This window comes from Miniopterus schreibersii (assembly GCF_964146895.1).
Source record: "Miniopterus schreibersii genome assembly, chromosome: 19".
NCBI classification, from domain to species: domain Eukaryota; kingdom Metazoa; phylum Chordata; class Mammalia; order Chiroptera; family Miniopteridae; genus Miniopterus; species Miniopterus schreibersii.
In genome coordinates, this window is record NC_138119.1 from 24,068,730 (window position 1) to 24,081,607 (window position 12,878).

The following is a 12,878-nucleotide window of genomic DNA, read 5'->3' on the forward strand; positions in this document are numbered from 1 at the left end:
GATTTTGTTAAACATGCTTCTTGTGTGTAGTGTGAGATAATGATTACCATAGTGTATTACAAGAAACATGAGTCTCAGAATGAGAAGCCCTGGATTTAAATCTATTATTTGCTAATTATGTTAATGGTTGAAAGATTTCTAATCACTTTTTTACTCATTTGTAAAACAATAAAAGAGTACTTATAAGTATATCTATTATGGTGATTCAATGAGATGTTCTTTCTAAAGAGCATATATTATAGGAAACTTTTCCTCATATACACCTCATGTCCATAGTGGTACTGTTGGTAATAGTTAAAAATAAATTGGAAGCAACTTCAATGTTCATGGATAAGCAAATCATGCTATATTCATATATTAAAAATACTCCACAATAGAAAAAAATGTTTGTGTTACTTCTAGTTACATAAACAGAGATGAATCTCAAAAATAAAATGTTCAGTGGAAAAAAATAATTTGCAAAATACATACAGTTGGTAGCATGTATATAAAAATTTTAAACCTGAGAAATGACCCTATATCTTATTTAGGGACATAAATATAGATTGTAAAATTATAAAGAAATTTATTGATAGCAAATTTAAGGTAGTAGTTAACCTCTGAGGAGTAGAAAAGAAAATAAATTGAGGATTCACAGTGACAACTGTGCAAGTAAGATTTTTATTTATTTAAATGATTAGAATATACTCAACTTAATATATTATAGTAAACAATAATAATAGAAAAGAGTTTACCCCAAGACTTGACTTTAAAAATGCTAATTTACTCTTACTCCGCCCCACCTTGTTATATAACCTTCATAATAATCAAATTTAATAACTGTGCAATCCAATGCTTTGATATACTGTAATCTAATAACCTGTTGTATAATACTATAGTTAAATGATCTTTTCAGTTCCTTCCCTTAAGGTAGATATCCAGAATAGAATTACTAGGTCAAAGGAAATACACATTTTAATTATTTTTGGTGCTCATTGCCTAATTGCTTTTCAAAAGTGTTTTTGCACATTTACATTTTCAAAATAAATGTATGAGAGTAACAGTGTTACTTTACTCTTTCCAGTATTAGCAAATAGATATTTAAAATATTTTTGAATTATTAATTTGATAATAGCTTCTAATGAAATTCAATATTTATTCCTCTACTCTTCAGTATTATTCCTACTTGCTCGTTTGTGAGTTATCTACATTTGTCCGTTGGGAAGCTGTAATTAAAATATTTACAATGATCAAGTATCACTAGAGAGGATGTAGCCCAGAGGGCCTTACGATCTTTTCTCTTGTTCTCTGTTTTATAAGAAAGAAATATACTGAACAGAAATGAGCCTTAAATTTAACTCACTCTGAAGGGAAGGACTGGCTTTTATGAATGGTAACGGCAATATTTTTTTAGAAAGGTATATAATTTAAAGTTTCTTACTGTGCCAACCAGGTTTCTTTGTTGTTGTTGACAGTATTGCAGATGTCCCCATTCCCCCTCCACTCCTCCCCCTCCATGCAGCAAGAATATACACACTCCAGTGTTCACAGCAGCTTTATTTAAACAGGTTTCTTTTCTGCAGCACTTCCCCAAAGTTCTATTACTATCATAACAAACAACTGATCAGGGACTGTTTGATTGCTTATTTGTTTTTTCCCCTAAAGCATCTTATTCTTAGTGTTTTCTGAAAACGCGCCTTGGGACATGCTTGGAGACAGTCATCATTTTATACTCTTGTTTCAGGTCCTCCCAGAGGAAATGGCTTGAGGGGAGCAGTGAGTCTATCAGTGTAGCTACTGGGGGCTTGTGGGGACCGGGTGATGTATGAGAAAGCTACGGGGGACCTAGGCTCATGACTGTGTGTTTATGTACAGTTCGTCCCCAGACCTCCGATTTAGTATGGCTCTGTGTGATCAGGAGAAAGCTTTCAGATGCCAGAGAAAAGAAAACATAAAGGAAAACATGAAGAAGCTCCTGGGCCCAGAGAATAGCGAAGGCTTGTGTTCCACACGTGATGTAAGTTGTACATTTTTCAAATGTCAATGGCAATTGAATAATAATTTTGTCTCTACTTCCTCACAAATTTTTCCCAAATAGGAAAACTTTAAGATTGAGCATTTTGTCTTCAGCTTTTTAAGATCAGGCAAGGTAAGTGTTTCATCAATGGAAACTCTTTGAGGAGGGTCATCAGAAATGCTGCCCATAATTGGAAATATTTATCAGATGTAGTTATTTAAGAAGGCATAGGCGTACTTATGCGCAAACAAGATGTTCATTGCATTATAGGGGAGGTTTAGTGTCAGACATAAAAAGATCATTGAATGAATTTTAAGATAGACTGAAATTAAACAACAGTGGAATTGTCGTTACTGAACAGGGAGAAATGTCATACGTCTTGTTGATGGCACAATTAACAAAAATAGGCAGTTGTGAACAGGGGAGATAAAAGGAAATGTTCTAAATTCTTAATATATCATCGCAGAAAGTTAAAAGATATTATTCAAAATTGACCAAGGAGCTAAAAATAATGACCTCCATATTTCAGTGTTTTTCATAATACTAAATATAGAGAGACCTTAAAATTAAAATATTTTTGTGAACAAATGTTGAAAGGACCGTCCCTGAATTGTACTTTGCCTCTTTTTTCTTCTCTTAAATTCAAGTAAAATGAATGGTATTTAGTATCCAGTAACTAGTATTGTATAGTCCAGTGTTTGGCTGTTTGTTCATGCGCTATCCCTCTGTCTATCCATCCTTCCACCCGTCCATCCAACCATTCATATATTGGTTTATCTTTCTATCTGAAACCTACGAAAAATTGCTACTATGGTTTATATTGTGTCACATATTTAACAGTTGCTCAGAGAGAAGATCTTAAAAGTCTTTATCACAAAAAAAAATTTTTTAAGCTATATTTGGAGATAGATGTTAACTAGACTTATTTAGTGGTGATCAGTTCACAATATATCCAGATAGTGAATCATTATGTTGTACATCTGAAACTAATATAATGTTATATGTTAATTATACCTCCATAAAAAATTTAAAAAATAAATTGCAGCAGTGATGCTCCTCAAGTAGTATGGTGAAATTTCTCCTCAGCGGCATATCACCTAATTTTTTACTTATTTCTTTGAGCTCTCTGTTAATTGAATATTTTAAATGAACATAACTTATTTTTAGAAAGACTATTTTTATGAAAAGCATAAGTAAATATACATACAGATATTCCCATACGTGCACACACGACTCAGAACCTCTCCCCCGAGCTCCGGCCTGAATGCCTGTACACCTGTGTGAATTCTTCACCGGTGTTCCTCGCGTCTCAAACTCAGCACGTCTGAACCGGAATGTGACACCCTGTCTCTTCTCTATAGTTCTGCTGGGCCTGCCCTCTCGCTCCCCGATTCCTGTTCACACTGAATTCAGAGGGATCTTTTAAAAATATAAACCTGATTCTATCGAACCCAAGCTTAAAATCCTCCCATTGCTCTGGGGATTGGCCTCACGGCATCTTCCCAGGTTCATTTTTTTTGCTGTTTATCCCACATTCACTGTTCCTCTCCACTAGGTGCCCCTTAGGTCTATGTCTCCACAGAACCCTTGCCCAACTGGCACTCCTGCAGACGTCATTTCTTCTCACTGCAGTGTGCTTCCTCTGTATCACCCCTCTCTCCACCCCCACCCCCCGCTTTAGCTAACACCCTTCCATATCAGTGCATATGTCATGTCTAAGACTTTCTCCCTCCCTCCTCAACTCCTCCTTCCCTCCTCCCAAGTACAAGTTAATTCTCTCAGTTATATTCTCTTATGGCACAAATAAGCACATCATCTTTTTAGCGTTTACCACAATCGCACTTAATTAGTTGTACAAATTATCCATTTCATGTCTGTTCTCTCCATCAGAATGTAAGCTGCATGAGGACCAGGACAGTGTCTGTGTTATTCAACTTTATATTCCCAGCATCTATCAGGGTATAGATTTAGGCAGGTGGCTTGGCATTGCATGCACGGGATGAATTAGTTAGAAAGAGAAATATCAGGGGCTCAAGACTGAGGAACCCTTGTATCAGGGTTGAGGAGGAAATACAGGTTGAGAAGAAGGTTTGGGTGAAGAGTCCAGTTTGGACTGTTTAGTTAGAAATGTATGTGTGACGTATTAGGTGCAGATGTTGAGTTGGCCTGTCTTCAGGTTGTCCTTCTCAAAGGAAAGTTGCTATCACCACCCCTGGGTACTCCTTGTTTTGTGGAAAGGAGTCGTCCTAGGAAAATAAAATTTTGTCTAATATTCATACAACTTGGTTTTTGTTTTTTTTTGCAACAGTTGGAGAATGAGGTCATTGTGCTTTTCTCTGGGATATTCTTCAAAAATATTAAATTTATGTTTTCAGAGGTCGTATTCCTAGAATTAAGACTTCTGTTGTTGTTGTTGTTTGGTTTTAGTCTAGACTTTTTTCTGTTGACAGAAAAAATCAGTGTAGATATATACTCAGCACCACCCATTACCATAACACAAGTAACATTTTCCAATTCTTATGGTACTTGTTGGCCAGGGGTGTTCAGCTCCCACTTCCCTCACTACCTGCCAAGATCATCACTTTCTGTTTAGTGCTGGCTAATGGGATCTTTAAGGTCTGGAGGAGCATGCTGTTGTGGAAGCTTGTTACACAAAGAACAGTTCTTCTCAATTTTCAGTGCAGAGATTGTGACTTATCTTCTTCACAGTTCTCAACAAGCAGACAGCGTCCAGTTTAGGACCTTGATTTTTCACAGAACTAGAACAAATAATCCTAACGGTTATATGGAACCACAGAATACACTGAATAGCCAAAGCAACCTTTAGAGAGAAGAACAAAGTTGGAGGTATCACACTCCCTAATTTCAAACTATGCTGCAAGGTTATAGTAATCAAAACAGTATGGTACTGACACAAAAACAGACACATAGGTCAGTGGAACTGAATAGAGAGCCCAGAAATTGACCCATGAATATATGGTCAATGAATCTTCTACAAAGGAAGCAAGAATGTACAATGGAAAAAAGACTGTCTCTTTTATGAACGGTGTTGGGACAACTGGACACATACGTGCAAAGAAATGAAACTGAACCACTTTCTTACACCATATACAAAAATAAACTCAAAATGGATTAAAGACTTAAATGTAAGACCTGAAACCATGAAACTCCAGCAGAAAATACAGGCAGTAAGCTCTTTGACATTAGTCTTAGCAATATTTTTTGGGGTATATCTCCTCTAGCAAGAACAGCAAAAGCAAAAATAAACTAATGGGCCCTGGATGATTTTGCTCAGTGGTTAGAGCATTGGCCTGCAGACTGAAGGGTCCTGGGTTCGATTCTGGCCAAGGGCAAGTACCTTGGTTGCAGGCTCCATTCCTGGCCCCTAAAGTTAGGGCTTGTGCTGGAGGCAACCAGTCGATGTGTCTCTCACATAGATGTTTCTCTCTCTCTCTCCCCTTTCCATTCTCTCTGAAAAGCAATGGAAAAAATATCCTCGGGTAAGAATTAAAAAATAGTAATAATAAAAAAAAATTAAATAATGGGACTACAGCACTAAAAATTTTTAGTATAGTGAAGGAAATCATCAATAAAACAAAAAAGGCAACTTACTGAATAGAAGAAGGTATTTCCAAATGATATATCCAGTAAGGAGTTACTATCTAAAATATATAAAGAACTTACATAACTCAACATGAAAACAAAAAATTTAATTAAAAAATAAGCAGAGGACTTGAATAGATATTTTTCCAAAGAAGACATACATATGGCCAACAGACACATGAAAAGATGTCCAGTATCACTAATTATTAGGGAAATGCAGATCAAAACCACAATGAGATATCACCTCACACCTGTCAGAATGGCTGTTATCAAAAGACAAAAAATAACATCTTAGGATATGGAGAAAAGGGAACCCTCATATTCTGTTTGTGGGACATCTTTGAAGGACAGTGGTGAAAGGAAATATTACCAGGGGGGCAGAATTTTAAGGAGTACACCTGGTTTTGCATTTTGCTTGAATAGAGAAATTACATACAATTACGATTACATACAGATTCATGGTCTGTGGCCAATGGTTTGGCTGTATGTTTTGGGACTAAGAAGAAGCATGATTTTTAAAATTTGTGACAAAGAAGCCTCTCTGAATGGATGAAAAATGTGAAGATATTTGTGTCCTATGTCAATGCCCACCAAAGGGTGGCCTCAGCAGAGAAGGATTTTAATCATCAGTTGGATAGCATGATGAACCGTTCTATGAGGACTAGTAAGTTTTCTTCACCAGCCACCCCTGTCATTGCCCACTAGGGCCATGGAGAAAGTGACTGTGGTGGCAGGGATGGAGGTTATGTCTGAACTCAGCAACATGGACTTGCCGTTCACCATGACTGATCAGGCTACAGCTGCTGTTAAGTTCTCAGTCAGCCAGAAGCAGAGATCAACACTGAATCCCCAATATGGCACCATTCCCCGGGGTGATCAGTCAACTACCAGGTGGCAGATTGATTTCACTGGGCCAGTTCCACTATGGAAGGGGCACTGTTTTATTTTTACCTGAATAGACACTTATTCTGGATACAGATTTGCCTTCCTTGCACTCAACGCTTCTGCCAAAACTACCATCTGTGGACTTACAAAATGCCTTTTACATTGTCACAATATTCCACACAGCATTATTTCTGATCAGGGAACTCACCTCAAAGCAAATGAAGTATGGCAATGGGCTCATGGGATGGAATTCACCAGTCTTCTCATGTTTTTCACTGACTTGAAGCAACTGGCTTGATGAGACAATGGAATAGCCTTTTGAAGACTCAGTTAGTGCCAGCTAGGTGGCAGTGTCTTGCAGGGTTCCAGCAAGGTTCTCCAGGAAGCTGCATGATGTGCTCTGGATCAGCATCAACTATTGGTGCTGTTTCTCCCCAGAATTCATGGGTCCAGGAATCAAGGAGGGGACGTAGAAGTGGCATCGCTCACCATTACCCTTAGATTCCCACTAACAAAATGTTCGCTTCCTGCCTGCATGACCATGTACTGTGTTGGTTTAGAGGTCCTAGGACCTTCCCCCAGGAGTGGAACAAGAATTCCACTGAACTGGAAGCTAAGACTGTTACCTGACGACTTTGGGTTCCTCATGCCTCTGAATTAACAAGTAAGGAAGGGTGCTACTGCGCTGGCTGGGGTGATCGATCCTGATTACCAAAGAAATGTACTGCTACTCCACAATGGAGGTAAGGGAGGTTTGTCTGGAATATAAGGGACCCCCAAGTGTTATTTTTTAGTATTACTACGCCCTGTAAGTAAAGTCAATGAAAAAGTAGAAGAGTCCAATCCAGGTAGGACGACTAGTGGCCCAGACCTTTCAGGAACGAAGGTTGGGTTACCCACCCGGTGAAGAACCATGACAAGCTGAGTTGATTGTCAAAAACGAAGGAGGTACAGAATTTATCGCAGAAGAAGGCAGTTATGCATGTCATGTACGATCAGGCGACCAGTTACAGAAATGAGCACTGTAATTGCCATGACTATTTCTTCCTTAGTTTGTTATGGACATCTTTTTCTATGTGTGTACATGTGTGTGTACGCACGCACAGAAGCACAAAAACTGATTCCTGTTTAAGTTGTGAGATGTAAGTCGAGGAGAAAAAACATTGTTTGAGGACGTTGCATTCTCTTCTGGGGAAAGGATTAGTGCATTCCGGTTGTACAGGACAGTTGTATCATGTTAGCCTGAAGTATGACCTTGTGATTGGGTTTATTTGGAGATTAAGTAGGGTTTAAGGAGACGTCCATGGGTGCCAGGTTGAGAAGGGGTAGCCTTGTGATGGCTGATTTTGTGTATCAACTTGGAGGATGTTTTTTGGTGAGATAAACAGTGAAATCTGAGTAAGCAGATTAATGTATATAATGTGAGTGGGCCTAATCCAATTAGTTGAAGGCCTAAATAGAACAAAATGACCAACCTCCCAAGGAAGAGGGAATTCCCAGAGACTGCCTTTGGACTTCATCTCCTAGGTGTCTGCCTGCTGGCATTTGAACTAGAACTGCATTATTGGCTCTCCTGGGTCCAGGGCCTACTGACTCATACTGTAGTTTTGAACTTGACATTCTTCATAATTGCATGAACCAGTTCCTTATACTTTATCTCTCTCTCTCTTTTCTCTCTCTCGGTTCTGTTTCTCTGGAAAACCCTAATACAGAAGCCAAGGAAGCACAAAAGTCTTTGTATAATTGTTAGGCCTTAAAAAAACTTATGAAAATGTAAAAAAAAATAAACCTTTGAGCACTTTAGAATCTTCTTTTGCAAGGGAGGAAATTAATAAGACCCATCAGCTGTTGCATCAAAATAATTTAATCAAAATCAGAAGGTTTTTGGTAAATGAAAATTCATTTCCTGTAATCCTGAGAGAAGTATGAGAAATATTCGCTGATATCATTTATACACAAATACTCTTACTATTAGGTCTAAATATAACCTAAAATCTCTCAACAACATTTACTTGGTTGATTCTTTGATATATAGAGCCAGGGGTAACAGCTGCACCTTATAACTTCCCAGTTATTTTTTTGGAAGTTATATTGTAATGACCAAGACTATTTGAACATTCAAATATAGCCACCATTTATTGCTTAAAGTTGTACTGATTGTCTGAAGTGACAGGTGAATCTGAAACAATTTAGCTAAATAACAAATGGTTTCTCTCAGTAAAGATTACTCTTTCTGAAGGAGAAAAAGGAAGAGTGTGAATTACAGCGTCACTTCACATCCTGGGGTGTTCTACTTATTAGCTATCTATGTGGACAAGGTATTATGTGTGCACCAAATACCTCCTCATCTGAAAAGTGGAAATAATAAGATCTTCTTTTGAGAGCTGTGAGGCTTAAATGAAATAAATTGAATAAAAGAGTCCCTGCTGGTGTCTGGAACACAGTATTTTTCTAGATAAGTCAAATTTCCCTTTCTTTTTTATAGTTAGTAAAAATTTATACGTTTATAGTTTTATAACTCATATTCTGTATGAGTTTTAGAATTTAGAATGTTAGTAGTTGCCAAAAGCTTCAAGTTCATTAATTCTACCCAATATTTTTACACATAAGAAGCTGAGGTAAAGGAAGATTTTTGTCTGCTTCAGGTCACAAACTTATTTGCAGAGAAAGCATTCGGAGACAGAGTGGAGGGTGGTGAATTAAAAGCTCTGGAGTCTGATAGCCCAGCTTTGAATCCACAGGGCACCACATTCTAGCTTTGCAACAGGAGAAACATTATCTTCTTTGGGTTCTAATTGCTTTTTCTTTCAAATGGGGGTAATAATATTTATTTCGTACAATTATGAAAATTAAATGATATGCTGCATAAAAACAGATTACTTCATCAAGTGCAATAAATAAAGGTGGTATATTTTACTTTACAATTTTAAAATCTGTTTTAAGAGCATTCTGTTCATCTAAATATACGCAGGTTCAAAGGTATTTAAGTGATCCATTGACCTGACCTGGTAGAGTGTACTTTCATGAATGAAGTCTCTAATTCATATCTAATTTGATGGTGAGGGTCTTTCCATTTGAGGCCTCTCAGTTTAAGGGCAGAGCCGTGGATGAGGACGTCAGTTCTAGGTGTCCTGCCAATTCACTGTCCCACCTCCAATAAGACCTCACTCACTTCTACAGATTCCTTCTCCACATGGAAGAGTTCTGTAGTTTTTTTGGTCCTTCTAGTTCTAAAATGATGGTGCCATGAATATTTATATTGGTAACACTGGTGAGTACACCCCCAAGGGTCAGGGTCCAGGTGCTTGGAACACAGTGCACTCATGTTGTGTCTTCTGCATTTCTGAGGCTGAGAGCAGCATTTCCCCTTCAGCCTGGTTTTGTGCCCGGTACCTCCTCCTGGGCAATGAACGACAGCATCATCTGCTGTGAGCAGAGCTAGAAACCCTCGCAGTCTGACCACACCCCTTCCTCTTTTACTCTTAACGTCGGATCTGGTCACCAGATGTTAAAGGTTCTCCTTATCAATGTACCTTGAGCCGATGTACTTGTTTATAAGCTTAGCTTTCTGGTAGAAGGGAGGAGGGCTTCACTGAATCCCATTCACAGCCAGAAAAACAGCTAAGCGGGATTAAGAGAGATAAGACGGAACTGTCAGAAGTACTCGAGCTCGTCTGTGCACTTGCGTGCTGTGATTTGTACATTCATTTTGAAATTTAGATTTTTGCCACTAATATAGATAATAAAATCCAATAGCAGAGTGATTATTTGGATGTAACTCGAACTCGAATTAGGTTTACTCCAGCCACAGTATCCGCTCCCGTTTCAGGTTCTGCTCTTCCATCCATGTGAATTTGTTTGCTCATCTCTTATAAAGCTTTGGGTTGCTTCATGAGCTGATATCTTTTGCTTCCTTAATCCTTAATTACTGTCTTCCATTTATAAGTTTTTCCTTCATAATTATTATTATTGGAAAACAATGTCAAACAAAGTGCACCCTTTCTCCCTAGTAATGTGACTATACCTCTGCATCAGCCTCTATCTGTCCAGCATTTCCATCCATTCTGCTCCCTCTTTTCTGTCCCCTTCCTGCCTCCCCACTGCCTTGTCCTCAACAGACTCAGCATTTTCCCAGGTTTTGGATGGCACCTACCATGTCCCTGATGTCCTAGGGCAGTGGTTACTAAACTTTTTGGTTTCGGACATCCTTTACACTCTTAAAAAATATTAAACACTTCTAAGAGATTGTGTTTGCATGGGTTATATCTTTGAATTTTTTCTGTATCAAAAACTAAAACTAAGAAAATTTACTTATTTTAGAAAATTTATTAAAAATATTTATTTATTTTAAAGAAGTCAGTTTCATATTACTATGAATAATGTATTTTATGAAAATAACAGTATTTTTCCAAAGCAAAAATGAAGTGAGCAGAGCAGTTTTACTTTTTACACAAACATCTTCATTGACTTAACAGAAGATTGCCAGATTCTCGTATTTGCTCTTGCATTCAGCCTGCTGCTGTATCACATATCACGTAGTCTCTGGAAAACTCCATTGCACACTCATGAGAGGATGAGAGTGAAAAAAGGCAAATGACATCTTAGTGTTATTATAAAAACAGTTTGACTTTGCGGCCCCCTGAAAGTTAGGCGCGCTTTGAGAACTGGTGCCTTAGGGTAGAGAAAGCAACCAGCTCTCTTAGGCAACAGTGGTTTGGGACCACAAAGAAAATGACAATCTCTTCCTCTTCAACAAACACTCTTGTGTTTTAGTCATGTAACAGGCAGCTTATACTTCTCCATTTTATTGCAAAAACACTCCATTGGCTCATGTTGCTTTTATTTCCAGATCAGCCGCCTTCCCTGCCCTCATCTCTCCCTGTTGAGTAACTGCATTAAAAACTAAGCGCAGGTTTCCCCTGTGCCTGTGAAGCTTCTCCACCACTCTCATTCCTCTGATTGCAACCGGCCATACCTTCTGGACCATATGCATTCCTGGCCTGTAGCACTTAATTTTAGTCAGACATACCATCATGAGCCTGGATACAGGAGCCGGGGGTTCGACTCCTGACTCTGCTACTTAATTGGGAGCATGACTCTGAACAAGTTTTCAAGGTCTTGGTTCCAAGTGCTTCGGTTTCCTCATCTGTAAAATGGAAACCTCATAGGGATTTTGTAAAGATTAAATGGGTCGATTTCTGTAAAACATGAAGAATAGTTCCTACCAGAGAGTATGAACTTAATGAATGTCATCTATCCCTGTTCTTATTGTTGTCATAATTTTATATTTCTGCCTCGCTTAAATAAACTATATTCCTCAGTTATACCCATGAAACATAGAGACCACTTACTCAGCTTTATTGAATGAGTTCAAGAATAAAGTAATAAACTTTTTTAGGTCTTGTTAAGTTGATTAAGTTCTGTTTTCTGGTTTGAATAATTGCATATATTTGGAAATGAGCCAGCATAAAGGAGCAGTAAGAATTCTGGGCCTGGAAGGCAAGGTGCTTACTCAACTACAGATTACCATCTAATCAATCTTGGGCAAGTAATATCACCCTTTCAGTAGTTCCATCTGTAAAATGAACAAATCCTTTTTTTGCTCACCTTACAGGATTTTTGAGAAGGTCAAATTAAAAACATGCACCCAAAAGCAAGCCCAAAACTGCAAGGGGTCAAGCAAATATAGATGATTGTTGTTGTTATCAAACAGAGCTGGTTGCTCATTTTAATAATACCTACTTTCTAATAGACATTAATTATTGATTCTCTTATAGGAGACATTGTTATCTTTTTAAAAATTAGACAATGTCATGGTATAAGTGAACTTAATTCTTTATTACCAAATGTGGAACATATAATGTAAAAATTGAAACTGAAACAAAATATGTTTTGTGATTTTACTTTGCAAATGACCCCTGTGTTTTGTCATTCCAGGTGCCTGTGGTGGCCATACTGGGCTCAGGTGGGGGTTTCCGAGCCATGGTGGGGTTCTCCGGTGTGATGAAGGCACTGTATGAATCAGGAGTTTTAGACTGTGCTACCTACATTGCTGGTCTTTCTGGCTCCACATGGTTAGTATACATTTTAAATCTTAGTTTTACCATCCTAAATGTTTAGCATCTATCTACCTAAATCATTAGGGCGAAAAAGGGGATCTAGAAACGTGGACATTGACTTCAGCCTATTGAAATGTTTCAGTTTGATGCAATAATTAACATCTTAAACATGTTTTTTTAAGGCAAGTTCATACCTAATTATGACTCTAGTCATAAATCCATTCCCTTTAAGCCTGTTTGTAACTGAAAATGTAGCTAAACATAAAATTAAAAAGTACATTAATTGAAATAATTCTATATAAATAGCACAGAAGTGCAATAACATACTCCACCCA

At 37.8% G+C, this 12,878-nt stretch overlaps 1 protein-coding gene across 2 annotated transcripts in view; it reads left to right on the forward strand.

Moving 5' to 3' along the window:
- Nucleotides 1–12,878, forward strand: part of PLA2G4A (phospholipase A2 group IVA) — a gene marked incomplete at its 5' end in the record, with an annotated part of 122,930 nt that overhangs the window by 65,211 nt on the left and 44,841 nt on the right. For both annotated transcript variants that reach the window (XM_081120801.1, XM_081120802.1), the window contains 2 exons: nucleotides 1,855–1,996; nucleotides 12,422–12,558. In XM_081120801.1, coding sequence (XP_080976927.1) covers nucleotides 1,855–1,996; nucleotides 12,422–12,558 — 279 coding nt within the window. The remainder of the gene's footprint in view (nucleotides 1–1,854; nucleotides 1,997–12,421; nucleotides 12,559–12,878) is intronic.